The sequence below is a fragment of the Mus caroli genome, chromosome 1 (assembly GCF_900094665.2).
Source record: "Mus caroli chromosome 1, CAROLI_EIJ_v1.1, whole genome shotgun sequence".
Taxonomy (NCBI): domain Eukaryota; kingdom Metazoa; phylum Chordata; class Mammalia; order Rodentia; family Muridae; genus Mus; species Mus caroli.
Window position 1 is genome coordinate 80,667,849 of NC_034570.1, and position 13,133 is coordinate 80,680,981.

General features: G+C 40.9%; 2 protein-coding genes across 3 annotated transcripts in view; both read left to right on the top strand.

The window, feature by feature from the left end:
- Positions 1-13,133, top strand: part of LOC110283898 (UDP-glucuronosyltransferase 1-6) — a 124,380-nt gene that overhangs the window by 84,354 nt on the left and 26,893 nt on the right. The window lies entirely within an intron of this gene.
- Positions 7,627-9,540, top strand: LOC110308636 (UDP-glucuronosyltransferase 1-3-like). The gene has a single exon (XM_021181086.2). It carries the CDS (start codon positions 8,563-8,565, stop codon positions 9,445-9,447), a length of 885 nt encoding a protein of 294 aa, XP_021036745.1. The 5' UTR covers positions 7,627-8,562; the 3' UTR covers positions 9,448-9,540.

The window sequence follows — 13,133 nt, forward strand, 5'->3', positions numbered from 1 at the left end:
CGCAATTGGATTGGAGCAGAAGCTGTGCTCCACTCACCAGAAGTCTTAAGATCCTGTGGCGGGTGTTGTGGGTAGCTGGCGAGTGTCAGCCGACCAGTGGTGTACTTTGAACCTGGGCAAAAGGAGTGGGTTTTCACCTCCAGGTCCTGACAGACTCTTTCATCAGACAGGTTATGGGCAGTGTCTTTTCTATACTGAGAGCAGAACTGGCAGGAACGACTACAAACTTCAAACTCCCACTTGGCTCCCACCTGCTCACCCCAATTCTCTTGGTTTTATAGCCTGGGGTGAGGGTTGTATTGGCAGTTTCCCATGGAAAGCAGCCACTGGATGAGCATAAAGACACTTGTGAGGCAGTTCCATCCCAGAGGCCAGGAGACTGTGGTCCTGGATTCAGTTGTTTATTCTCTACACTCCTTTATGCCTCCTGGCTATCCATCTCCAGTCTTTTGTGTTGTTGGCATGGACTCTTGCTCTCTGTTGGTTGGCTGTCTCCTACTCAGGCGATTGTTTCTGTTGCTGTGCAGAAGCTTCAGTTTTATATCCTCCCACTTGCCAGCTCTTGGGATTATCTCCTGGAGCCTTGGGATGTAGTTCTGAAAACCATCACCTAGACCCTGTGTTAGGTCTTAGGTGGGGGCAGGTGGTTCAAGAGGATGCTGAGCTTAACCACTGTGAATTAAGGAATTTATTTGAAGAGTTATCAGCACCATACAGTCAGACAAAGGGACATCAGCTTGTCAGGGCCTTGAAAGAAAGTTCAGGCCCTAGTACCAATGACATGGGTAGAGAGACCCATGGCAGGAACTCTGAAGAGAATCAGAAGAGCAAATAGCAGGGGAAGCGGTGAGGAGTATGTTTTTTATATACCTTCTTGAGGATGGAGAGGTTGGTTCTCTTGGTATAAACTAACTTCCAGGGCTAGCCACTGTGGGTCTATCAAGTGTGCCAGCTCAGAGTCCAGAGACAGAGTCCCAGGGGACACTTGTCAGTATCTGTGAGAGGACGCCTGACCAGAGGGTGGATTCTAATATTACATTCTTACACCTATATCTAAAGGGTAGGCCTACTACAAAAATACAGTAGCAGTTAATTAAAAAAAAAAACCAATCAATCCTTCAACTCCAATAATTGAAGTATCCAAATAGCAATAATGGTACTATATACCCTATAATATTAGACACTTAAAGTATAAATGGAAAATTTAAAAGTCCAATAAGACTAGTGATTGGTATTGGGACGGTAGAGAAACACAGGGAAACTAAATAGAAGGAGTGAGCAATGGGGATGGATATGAGAGGGAAGCAGTTCCAACTAAATGTAGACTGAGAAGAGAAAGAGAAAAAGAAATACAACCCAACACCCTAACATTGCCAGCTCAGGAGAGACTGAGATAGAGACCTGAAAACCAAGGCAGCCTTTGTTCTTTGGAGAACCTTTCAAAAGGGAATTTAGAAAGACTAGAACAGGAGAAAAGAAGAAGGGAATGAGAAAGGAAGAAGACAAACAGAATTGGATAATAGGATGGCTAAGACACCATTGTGTACCAAGGAAGGGGGGAATGAACATTCAGGAAAGGAGGGAGAGGTTATAGCACCTGTATTTGGTCTCTCCCCTAGGTTCTACTGATTCTGGTTGGCACTGGACATCCCTTTCTAGGCTCACAGATTGAGGTCGTGCCCCAGGGCAGGCTTTCACAGGTCAGGTGGCAGATGCAGTTGGTGTTCGTAGGTGATCTTTCACTGGTTCATTTAAGGATCTTGGTCACACCTCTAGGCAGACCTTTGTAATGTTGGATCACAGAGGCTGAACCTATTCATGAGAGGTCACTCAAGGGTCTGATTGGAAATGCTAATCATGTTTCTAGACCTGGTACCCAGTGTTCATTTGGAATTTGTGTCCAAGGTCCACTGCAGATTCTGGCTCTGATCAGTTTTCAACCTTGCTGAAGACTGCATGGTCATGATTCAAAGTTTACTGCCTGATATCTAGAGGTATTCTGTGGGCTAAGTTTCAGTGTATAGTTCTATGAGACTGTTGGTGAAAGAAACAGTTCTCAGCTCCATGGAATAAAGGATATGGCTTATTCTGGAGTCAAGTATGAGTGGCCACAGCCTGAGAATTCATGATTGAGGTCTCCTCAAATACTATGTTCCAATGAGGTAGCAGTTTCATGAATTTTTAATAGAAACAAAGCATAACAAAAAATCCACAAGTCAAGTACTTTTCAAACATATTGGTGGGTACATAACAGGCAGGCAGGTTATAGCCAGATTGGGAGAACTCTATTACAGGTCTTAGATACTATCAGACAACACTCTAAGCCTTTTGATTGAGACTAAGGTTTTTTATTAAAATATTCCAAAAGATTTTTTTATGTGTTTGTTAGGATCTAAGGTCCAATAGATTCTGTGTTATAGTCTGACAGGGTGGGGCAAAGGATGGCTGTCTAATAGGATAAAGATGGTCCAAGATAAATTGTAAGTAGGCTTTGGGCCTAGAAAATTCTCCTCTCTCCACATTCAAGTTCTACCCCATCAGTCAGCCTTTGCAGACACAGCTCCACCCCCCACCCTAAAAATCTTTACTCCAAACTTCTCTAGTCCATCTAGAGAGGATTTCCATAAGGCTTCCTTCTTTCTATGTGTCTTCCTTCTCTCTCTTTTTCTGCTTTTCCAATGCCTGTCCCTGGAAGCTCAATACAGGCTTTCTGAGTCACTTTACCTTAAGCCATTGCTCCCAGCATTTCTGCCATAGAGGAAGGAATGTCACCAATTGCCTCTGAGAGCTCTTTCCCAATTCTCCTTGGTTTATTCAGTTGCCTTTTTAGGGTCCTACCACCAAGAAGTGGCTGCCTCTCTCACTGGATGTGGAACAGGTGGCTTTCATGCAAACAGTAGGAACAGCTGAAGCAGGGACCAAAAGGCTATCTTCATCATCTTTAGATGTTCTTTGACCACTGCAACATACAGGAGAGGCCTCAGCCTACAAACAGGGCATTTTGCGTGGTTGTGGGAGAAGAAAAATAATAGGATTTGCTGTATGTTAAAGGCCAGACACTGAGGATAGGGTAAAACTTACAGAGAAGTGGCAAGGACAGGAGAAAGAGCCAGGAAAAAAACCAACAGAGAAGTTGCTTTTGGGAAGAAAGTGGAATTCTAGACTGGGAGCTGACTGATCACAGAAGGAAGATGAAGTATCTAGTCAATTGGTGTTGTTGGTGTGTGTGCATAAGGTACTCTCTGGGAAGGTGTTATGGGTTCTCAAGGGAAATTAAGGAAATACAAGAAGAGCTCTTCCATTTTCCAGCGTGTCTCATGTCACATTAGCTACATTTTGCTTGCCTTGTAGTCATGTGGTCACTTCATGGTTCATGTTTGTAAATGTTCATGGACACAACCATACAGTTCATATTTCTTTTTTATCTTTATAAATTAAAACCAATTATAAATCTGCATGATTCTTAAGAAATTTTCTTTTTATTTCTGTTTATTTTTCTTGAAATTAATTTTTAGGTTAACACACAAAGAAATTTCTTTCACTCTGTGTCTTAGCTACCTTTTTATTGCTGTAACAAAATGCCATGCCCAAGAAAACTTAAGGAGAGAAAGCATTTAATTGGGTGAGAGTCCACAGGATTAGAGTCAGAACCATAACAGTGGGGAGCATGCCAGCAGTCAGACAGACATGGTGCTGAAACAGTAGCTGAGAGCTTACATTGAGATAACTATGAAGCAGAAAGACAGCCTGCCCCTAGTGACACACCTGCTCAAATAAGGCCACACCTTCTTATCCTTTTCAAACAGTTCCGCCAACTAGGGATCAAGTATTTAAATCTATGCGCCTATGGAATTATTCTCTTTCAAACCATTACTTGCTTCCATCTTCCAGTATATCTGTTACGTCTTGTTCTTTCTTGTTTCTCTTCCCAAAAGCCCTCCTACAAGCTGCCTTCCTGCTCCAACTGGTCTTCTTTCTTCCCCAAGTTACTTCTGCTGTTGTAGTGCATACATCTGATTATCTACTCCATCTCCTGCCTCCTTTAGGACTTTTCTCCTGTTCATAATCCTCATTTTGGTTTTGTGTCTTACATAGCATATATACATACATACACACGCACATACATACATATACTCATCCATTCTTATATATACATATACATATATATATATATATATATATATATATATATATCCATGAATACATACATATGTACACACATACACACACTGAGAGAGAGAGAAAGTCAAAATCAAGTTTTTACATATCAGAAAAAAAAAGATTTATATTCTGAATTTGGCTTATTTTCCTCAGCATAATGATTTATGATTTCATCAATTTCCTACAAATGTCATAATTTATCTTTCTTTATGTGTGAATAAAAGCCCTTTGTGTATATGTACCACATTTCTTTATCTGCTTAGCTCTTTATCTGTTCTGGGCATGCTGTCTGTCTGATTCCTTTCTGTAGTAGCTGCTACAGCAATAGGTGTGTGCCTGCAAGCGTTCCTGTGATAAGTTGCCTGAGAGCTCTTTGGATGCATACTCAGAGCAGTATAGGTGAGTCCTATGATAATTCTACTTCATGGTTTTGTCTTGTTTTGTTTTTAGACATCATTTCAATATGTAGACCTGTTGACTTTGAACTCAGAGGAAGCTCTTGCCTTGGCATCCTGAGTGCTCCTGCTTCGGGCATATAGTTGGCCAATTTTTAGACTTTTGAGGAACCTTCATGCTGATTTCTGTAAATATGACCACACATGCTTATATCCCATCAGCACTGAAGAGACTTCCTCTGTCCCTGAATCCTCTCCAGCATGTTTTTGTCTTTTGTTTGCTTGATGGCCATTCTGGCTGAGATGCTGTGAGGAAGGTTTTATGCACTTCATCAGCCTTTTGATTCATCAGATGATTTAGATTTTTCTGGTGTTTATGTTGTATAGTCCCTTCTATTCTCCTGACCAATGTGTCAATGTGTCGTTGACAAGGACTATTTTCCATTGTGTTGGCTGTCTCTTTTCTGGTGGTTATTTCTGTTTCTGTTCAGAGCTCCAGTTTTATAAGATCCCATTTGTCAATTCTTGGGATTTTTTTTCTTGCCATCTTGCCCTATAGTAATCCTAAGTTCCTGGTGTAACATTAAGATGTTTGATCCATTTCAATTTATTTTTTTGTGCAGGGTGAGAGATAGGGATCCAGCTTCATTTTTCTATGTGTAATTCCAATTTTCCCAGACTTATTAGTTTTTTAAAAAGCCCCACTTTCTCCAATGTCCATTGGAGACAACTTTGTTAAGCTGTAGGTATCTGTAGATGTGTGTTCATGTCTGGGTCCTCTGATCTGTTACATTAATCCGCCTATCTGGTTTTGTGCTGGTGCCATGCTGTTCTTATTGCCGTGGTCCTTTAGTATTCAAAACCAGGTGTGGTGATACCTCTAGCATTATTCCTTCTGCTCAGGATGGCGTTGGCTCTTCAGGGTCTCTAGAGGGACATTCTCAGACCCACCAGTTATACACATAATGACATGGAGTCTTTTAATATTTGAATGCTTAGGTCTTTTAGCTAGGGCAGTCTCCTAGCCAGCTATCTAACCTTAACGTGACTGATTAGCCTATGGCCCATCATGTGGCAAGCTCTGTACCTCTCTGCATCTCCACTGTATCTGCTCCTCTCCATGTCTGCTGGTGAATCCCCATGTCCCATCTCTTCTTCCAGAGCCCCTGTCTCTTCCTGAACGTTCTTCCACTTCCTGTTCAGCTGTTATCTGTCAGTTCTTTATTACATCCAATAGGTGAGTGGTGAAGGAGGAAAGTTTACAAAATATGAGACCAGTGATGGGCCATAGAAATAAGAATACCAAGATTGGCCAGTACTCAGCTCTCTGCTGGTCCAGCAATCAACAATTGAATATACAGAGACAGCCTTCACACAGTGTGCGAAAGATTACTCCCAGTGCTTCCATAAAAGTTTTGAGGTTTTTTTTTTTCTATTGTAAAAGAAAAAAGGCACTATAAATTTATGGGAGTTGTATTGAATTTGGCTTTTGCTGAAAAAGCCAATTTAACAATACTAACTCCTTTAATTTATGAGCATGAGAAATCTTCCCATTTTCTAGTGTCTTCTTCAGTTTCTCCCCCAGGATGCTCTCTGTAGGGTTCCTTCACCTGCATTAACTTTACCGAGATACTTTTTGAGGTAGTTGTTAATGGAATTGTCTCCTTGATTTCTTTCTCAGAATATTTGCTACTGATATATACAAAGGAAACTAATTTCATATGTTAGTTTGCATCCTACTTTTTTGATGAAAGTGTTTATTTTATTTATTATTATTATTATTATTATTATTATTATTATTATTGTTGTTGTTGTTCTGGTTTTTTGAGACAGGGTTTCTCTGCATAGCCCTGGCTGTCCTGGAACTCACTTTGTAGACCAGACTGGCCTCGAACTCAGAAATCCGCCTGCCTCTGCCTCCCGAATGCTGGGATTAAAGGTGTGTGCCACCATCACCCGGTGATGAAAGTGTTTATTATATTTAACAGTTTTCTGGGGGAGTCTTTGTCATCTCTCATATACAGAACAATGTCATCTGCAAATAACAGCACTTTGACTTCTTCCTTTCCTATTGCACCTACTTTATTTCTTTCTCTTGTCTTGATGCTCTAACCAGACTTCAAATACTATATTGAATAGGAATGGGAAAAGAAGGCACCGTTGTTTGTTCCAGATTTTGGTATAATGTGAGCTACAGTTTTGTGACACACAGCCTTTATTGTGTTGATATGAGTTGCTTTTGTCCCAAGTTTCTTTGGGGCCTTTGTTGTGAGAGGATGCTACAGTTCCCCCAAAATTTTCCAGCACCTGTTGAGGTGTTCATGTGATTTATTTATTTTTTGTCCTTGAATCAACTTTTGTGATGTACTGTATTTATTTTATTGATTGCCCTAGGTCAAACCAAATTTGCACACTGGACTGAAGTTGGCTTGATGATAGTAGATGACCCTTTTGATATATTCTTGACCTCACTTGCAAGTATTTTATAGATAAAATTTACATCTATGTTGATTGGGGAGCCTGGCTTTTAAATTTTTTGTTGTTGCTGCTGTTGTTATATCTTTTTCTGGTTTTGTATATTAGTATAGAGTAATGCTGATTTTCTGAAAAGACTTTGATAATGCCCCTTCCCTTTCTGTTTTAGCGAATAGTTTGAAGAGCATGGTGTTCCCTTCTCTTTGAAAGGCAGGTAGAATTCAGCTGAGTCCTGGTTTACTTTTTGTTGGGAGGGATTTTACCCCTGCTTCAATCTTGTTGCTAATTGTAGATCTGTTCAAGTTGTTTCTGACATTTTGGTTTACTCTTGATGGGTTGACTCCCTGTAGAGATTCTTCTACTTCTTTTAGATTTCCTAACCTACTGGAGTATAAGCTTCTGAGTTACACTTGATACTTTTCTGAATTTGTTACTAGTGATCATGGCTTTCCTTTTCTCTCTAATTTTATTAATTTAGGTCTTCTTTTTCTTTGGTTAGTTTGACTCAGGATTTGCTTATTATATTTATTTTTTCAAAGAACAAAGTTTTTGTTTTGTTGATTGTAATATTTTAAAAATTATATTTCATTTCTTTCTGCTCTGAACTTATTTCTTTCTTACCTTGTACTAATTTGAGATTTAGCTTATTTCCATTTTCAAGGACACAAAGTATACCCATTATGTAATTGGGAGCTCTTTAATTTTTTTTAAGGTAGCTATAAACTTGTAGGTATAAACATCCCTTTTAGGACTGCTTTCTGTGTGTCCCATGGGTTTTGGCAAAGTGTGTCTCCTTTTCCATTACATTCTAGGAATTTTTAATTTTCTTTATTGGTTTTCCCAGTGACTTAGTCATCATTCAGTCTTGTGTTGTTCGGTCTCAATGATTCTGTGGGTGTTCTCTGTTTCTCTTGCTGTTGATTGCTAGTTTTATCCATTGTGGTTAGGTAGAATACCAAAAATTGCTTCGGGTTGCCCTACATGAATTAGGACTTTCTTGGTGTCTTATTACATAATTTAATTTAGAGAAAGTTTCAGGGACAGCTGAGAACATTGTGTATCCTGCAGTGTTTGGATGCAATGTTCTGCAAATCTCTCATCCATTTGACCTATGATGCCATTTAGGTGATATCTTTGTGTATTTTTTTTTTTTCTAGCTAGAACGACCTGTATATTGGTGAGTGTGGGCTACTGAAGTCACCCATTTTTGTCTTGGGATTAATCGCTATCTTTACATCTTACATTGTTCGTTTTATGAAATAAACTCTGATGGTCCTAGGGAGCAGTTGCACATCACAGGTTTTGTTAGTAGAGAGGTGATAAAAAAAAATTGTTCCTTGGTATCAAGGCAAAAAGTTAGGGCCATAATAAAAGACAGGCATGGGTTTATTCAGCAATGATTAACTTAAGGAAGGTACTGTGCCACCCAATGACTTAACGTATGGACTTGGGAATAAGAAGATAGGAAATAACTTAAGTGCCATAGACATGTAAGCAGGGTAGACTGCTGTGGAATTCTCCGGCATTAGCCATGGGAATTCAAGTATTCCTGCAAAAACTCTCAGGACTGCTGCTCCTGCTGTGTGCCCTGCCCTGGGCTGAAGGTGAGAAAGTGCTGGTGTTCCCCATAGAGGGCAGCCACTGGCTGAGCATGAGGGGTGTTGTAAGGGAGCTCCATGCCCGAGGTCACCAGACTGTGGTCCTGGCTCCAGAGGTGACTGTGCACATCAAAGGAGAGGACTTCTTCACCCTCAAAACCTACACGGTTCCTTACACCAAGGAAGAGTACAGGCACCAATTGCTGGGCCACCTTCAAAAAGTTTTTGAAACTGAATTTTCTCTGAAGTTTGTTTTACAGAATATGGCAGCTGTAAATAATATATCAACATTCTATACTAGATCTTGCATGGGTCTGCTGCACAACACAGCTCTGATCCAGCATCTGAACTCCAGTTCCTTCGATGTGGTGTTAACAGATCCCTTTTTTCCCTGTGGGGCAGTACTGGCCATGTACCTGCACGTTCCTGCTGTTTTTTTCCTGCAATCCATGCTCTGCGAACTAGAATTTGAGGCAACAAGCAGTCCAAACCCCTCTTCTTATGTTCCCAAGTTACTAACCAGGAATTCTGACCACATGAGCTTTTTAGAAAGAGTGAAGAACATGGTTTACCCTTTACCGTGGATGTATTTTTGCCATGTTAATTATGGTCCTTTGGAGAGACTGGCCTCTGAGTTTTTGCAGAGGGAGGTGTCCTTGGTGGAGGTTCTCAGACATGCATCCATGTGGCTATTGAGAAAGGACTTTGTGTTCCACTACCCCAGGCCTTTCATGCCCAACATGGTCTTCATTGGGGGCATAAACTGTGCCAACAGGAAGCCACTCACTCAGGTCTGTATTCAGTCTTTATTGAAATGAATTTGCAGCAAGTCTGTGTTAAAAAGAATAAACAAACAAAAGTAGAAGTACTCTGAATTGCTCAGTTACCCATTCACTTTCTGGGGATTTCTTTTTTTTCTTTTTCTTTTTCTTTTTCTTTTTCTTTTTCTTTTTCTTTTTCTTTTTCTTTTCTTTTCCTCTCTCTCTCTCTCTCTCTCTCTCTCTCTCTCTCTCTCTCTCTCTCTCTCTCTCTCCCTCCCTCCCTCCCTCCCTCCCTCCCTCCCTCCCTTCCTTCCTTCCTTCCTTCCTTCCTTTCTTTCTTTTTTAAAATTCTTCTCATTGTCTGAGGTGAGTTAAATTCTTAAGGCATTTAGAGTTGCTAGTTCAGGTTGTTAGTGATCACTGAGGGCTGGGAGGCAGTACTCAAGGTCTCTAATAAGACTGAGGAGAGTTGGATGGTGGAACTCCACTGAGTCTGCCCACTAGCAGACTGTGTCTTCCTGGAGATGAGATTTCCTGAATCAGAGGAGGACCAGAGATATCCATCACAAGGCGTGTTCTTCTCCGACAGAGAATCTAGCAAGTAGCAGTTGTTGACATGATAGTCTTCAACGGTGGGTAGGGGTGCTGTGTGCTCACAAGAGACCTGGTCACTCAGTCAATGTGGGAGCAATCTCATGGTTATTTTTCTTTTATAGCCTGCCTACCTTGAGGCAAGCCACATTTTAAGGACTCCACAGTCGTGTGATTGTTGCATGGTTACTGTTTGTGAATGTCTTGGGGCACACATTCATGTTTTGTGCATCAAAACTTGTGTCTGAATCTGCCCAGTTCCCAAGTAAGTGTCTAGTGCTGGTATTTGCTTAAGTTCCATTTGCATTTCAGTGGTTTTACCCTGGACATGTATGTGGCAGTTAGATTGGTGGACCAAGGTAAATAATATTTTGATGATATAGCTTTTATCTTATTACTAAATGACATGTATTCAGATTACTGACTTCCTCAATCTGAGAGTTCATGTCCAGGGAATAAATGAAGACACATTCCCAAAGTTTTATTCTGGTTTTTATGTACAGCATGGTTGGCAAGGCCTGACTGGCCTCTGCCTGAGGATTCCACAGATCCTGTGTGCTCCTTCAACACATAGCTCAGTCCCTGTTCTTTCTATATATTACATGTTACTCACTGGTACTCTTTGGCCTTAGGATCTTATATTTATGACTTAATGACAGTCAGAAGGTTTATGAGGTCTTATTTAAAAGCTTCTTCCTACTGTCAACATTTATCATAGTTTTGGAATCTAGTTAGGGCCAAATACTAGCCTAGTATGTATCTGACCAACATGGAACCTTAAGGGGTTGATGTAGAATTATGGCCTCCTGCTGTGGACTGACCTTAGTTGGCCCCTCCACAGGAGAACTCAGGGTTCTGTTACAGGTGGGCAGGAGTTGGCAAAAGTGTGACAAACAGACACAGACACAAGGAAGTATTGTACCTGAATGTAATTTTCTCAAAAGCAAGCACCAGACTTATAATACAGAAGAAAAACAAGAAATCTGGGCGAATACATTCAGCAAGGTATAATGGTTCTTAACACAAAACAAAGAAAATGCATACATAAAAATCTACAAGGATCCAGGCAGTGTTTACAACTGAGATAGGAACAGCCCTATCTAAGATAGCTAAACACAGGAGCCAGGTGAATGGTCTGATGCAATGTTAGTCTATTGTTAAACCCACAACCAAGGGTCCCTTAGTAAATACCTGATTATGCTATTCCTCTGGGCCTAGTGAAAAACATGAACCAGGGGAATTCTGTTCTACTCACCCTTTCATGAATAATACTTCAGTTCCTCCTAAAACCACAACCCACCTATTTCCTAAATTCCTGTGTGTAAATTCCTGTGTGTGGGAGTGACTTGGCTATTGTTTTAAGTATTTACTATGTAGACTAGCCCTGAGATTTCTATCTCTATTTAAGTAAATTGTAATGCCTGATTACTTTCACTGTCTCTACTAGAGGTAATTTTGAATGTTACTGAGTAGGTAACATTCTTACTGAATTCCAAGCTCAGAGTCAGCTCAAGGACTGCCTAGGACATTGGAACACTGGTGGAGACTAATCTAACTTAGCTATATGTCAAAACCAATCCTCAAAGGCACTTGTAATAAAACAATACTGAAAGAAAGCACACAGATCCATACACCCGACTAACATGGGAACAGTTTCGGAGCATACATGCTATGGGAATGCCAAGGTTCCAGGAGGCTAAGTTTCCGTGAAACTCTTTGCCTAGGGATTGCTTCCAGGCTTTTAGGATTGTCATGCAGCCTTCACTGGAGTAGGTGTGGCAGCCTTCAGCCATCGGAGACACGTTTTGATCCTCCAACACAATGAGATACTAAATATGAGTTTATCAACTGCTTCATCCATGTCCTTATTTTATGACCATTATGTAGGAAAGGAAGCTAGAACTTCAGAGTTTTTCTGTGGGTACCCATAGAAGAGATATACTAGATTTTCACTGCATATAGATGTCAGAGACTGATGACCCATAACCATATAGACATGCCAGAGACACAAAGACAATCCAGAGAAAAGACCAGAGCAATGGCTTGTGAAGACAGAATGGAATTTTTTTTCCTGGAGTTTTCTTGATCCTAGGGATATATAAGACCCTAAGCATTGGACGTCAGTGGCACAGTGGAAACGCCATGCATAGGCTCATATGCCTGATGGTTTAATTTCTTCTGAATGAAGATCTCTATCTAGGTCCTCTCTGAGCACACAGGACAGAAAGATAAATATGAAGTAAATTAGAAAACTGTAAAAAAACTTCTTAGCACACCCGAGATAAATCTCCCGAGGCAAGAACAGATTGCCTGTCATGTACAAGGTTCTTGTACTGGCTGGTTCCATATGTCATCTTGACACAAGCTGCAGTCATCAGAGAAAGGAGCCCTGGTTGAGAAAATGCCTCCATGAGATCCAGATGTAAGGCATTTTTCTATTTAGTAATCATTGAGGAGAGCCCAGCCCATGGTGGGTGGGATATCCATGGGCTGGTAGCCTTAGGTTATATAACAAAGCAAGATGAGTGAGCTAGAGGAAGTAAGCCAGTAAGCAGCACCCCTCCATGGCTTCTGCATTCCTGTCTTCAGGTTCCATCCTGGGCCTGAGTTCCTGTACTGACTTCCTCCAGTGATGGACTATGATGTAGAAGTGGAATTCAGATAAACCCTTTCATCCCCAATGTGCTTTTTGGTCATGGTGTTTTGTTGCAGCAATAGAAATTCTGCCTAATGCATGTACCTAGTGCCTCACCTAGTCCTTGAGTTTGCTTTCTGCATTTGGAAAATTGAACATTGTGACCCACCAAAATGTACCCCATGATGTTCATATGATAGATAGTGTCCATATCATAACTCATAGCTAGAATGAATGGTGAAAGAGCTGCAGTTATAAGTCTCAAGATCCGCTGAAGGCTTAAAAGAAGCCTTCTGCCCATATCCCTAAAGAGTAGGCAGATTTGTACAGCCCTCCGCATTAAGCAGAACTGAATGCCATACTGAGTCAGACCCCAGAACATTGTCTTTCTGCTTCCAGTCCCAAAGGGAGCAGCTCACTGGAGCAGGACGCCACCTCCATACATTGTATTCATGTAGAGGCTGGTCTTGCTCAAGTGTGATCCACACAGCATCTGCTTTATTTATTATGAGGAGCT

Bases quoted from the DNA above. Each gene is read 5' to 3' on its own strand.
- LOC110308636 (XM_021181086.2), top strand. From the start codon at position 8,563: ATGGGAATTCAAGTATTCCTGCAAAAACTCTCAGGACTGCTGCTCCTG.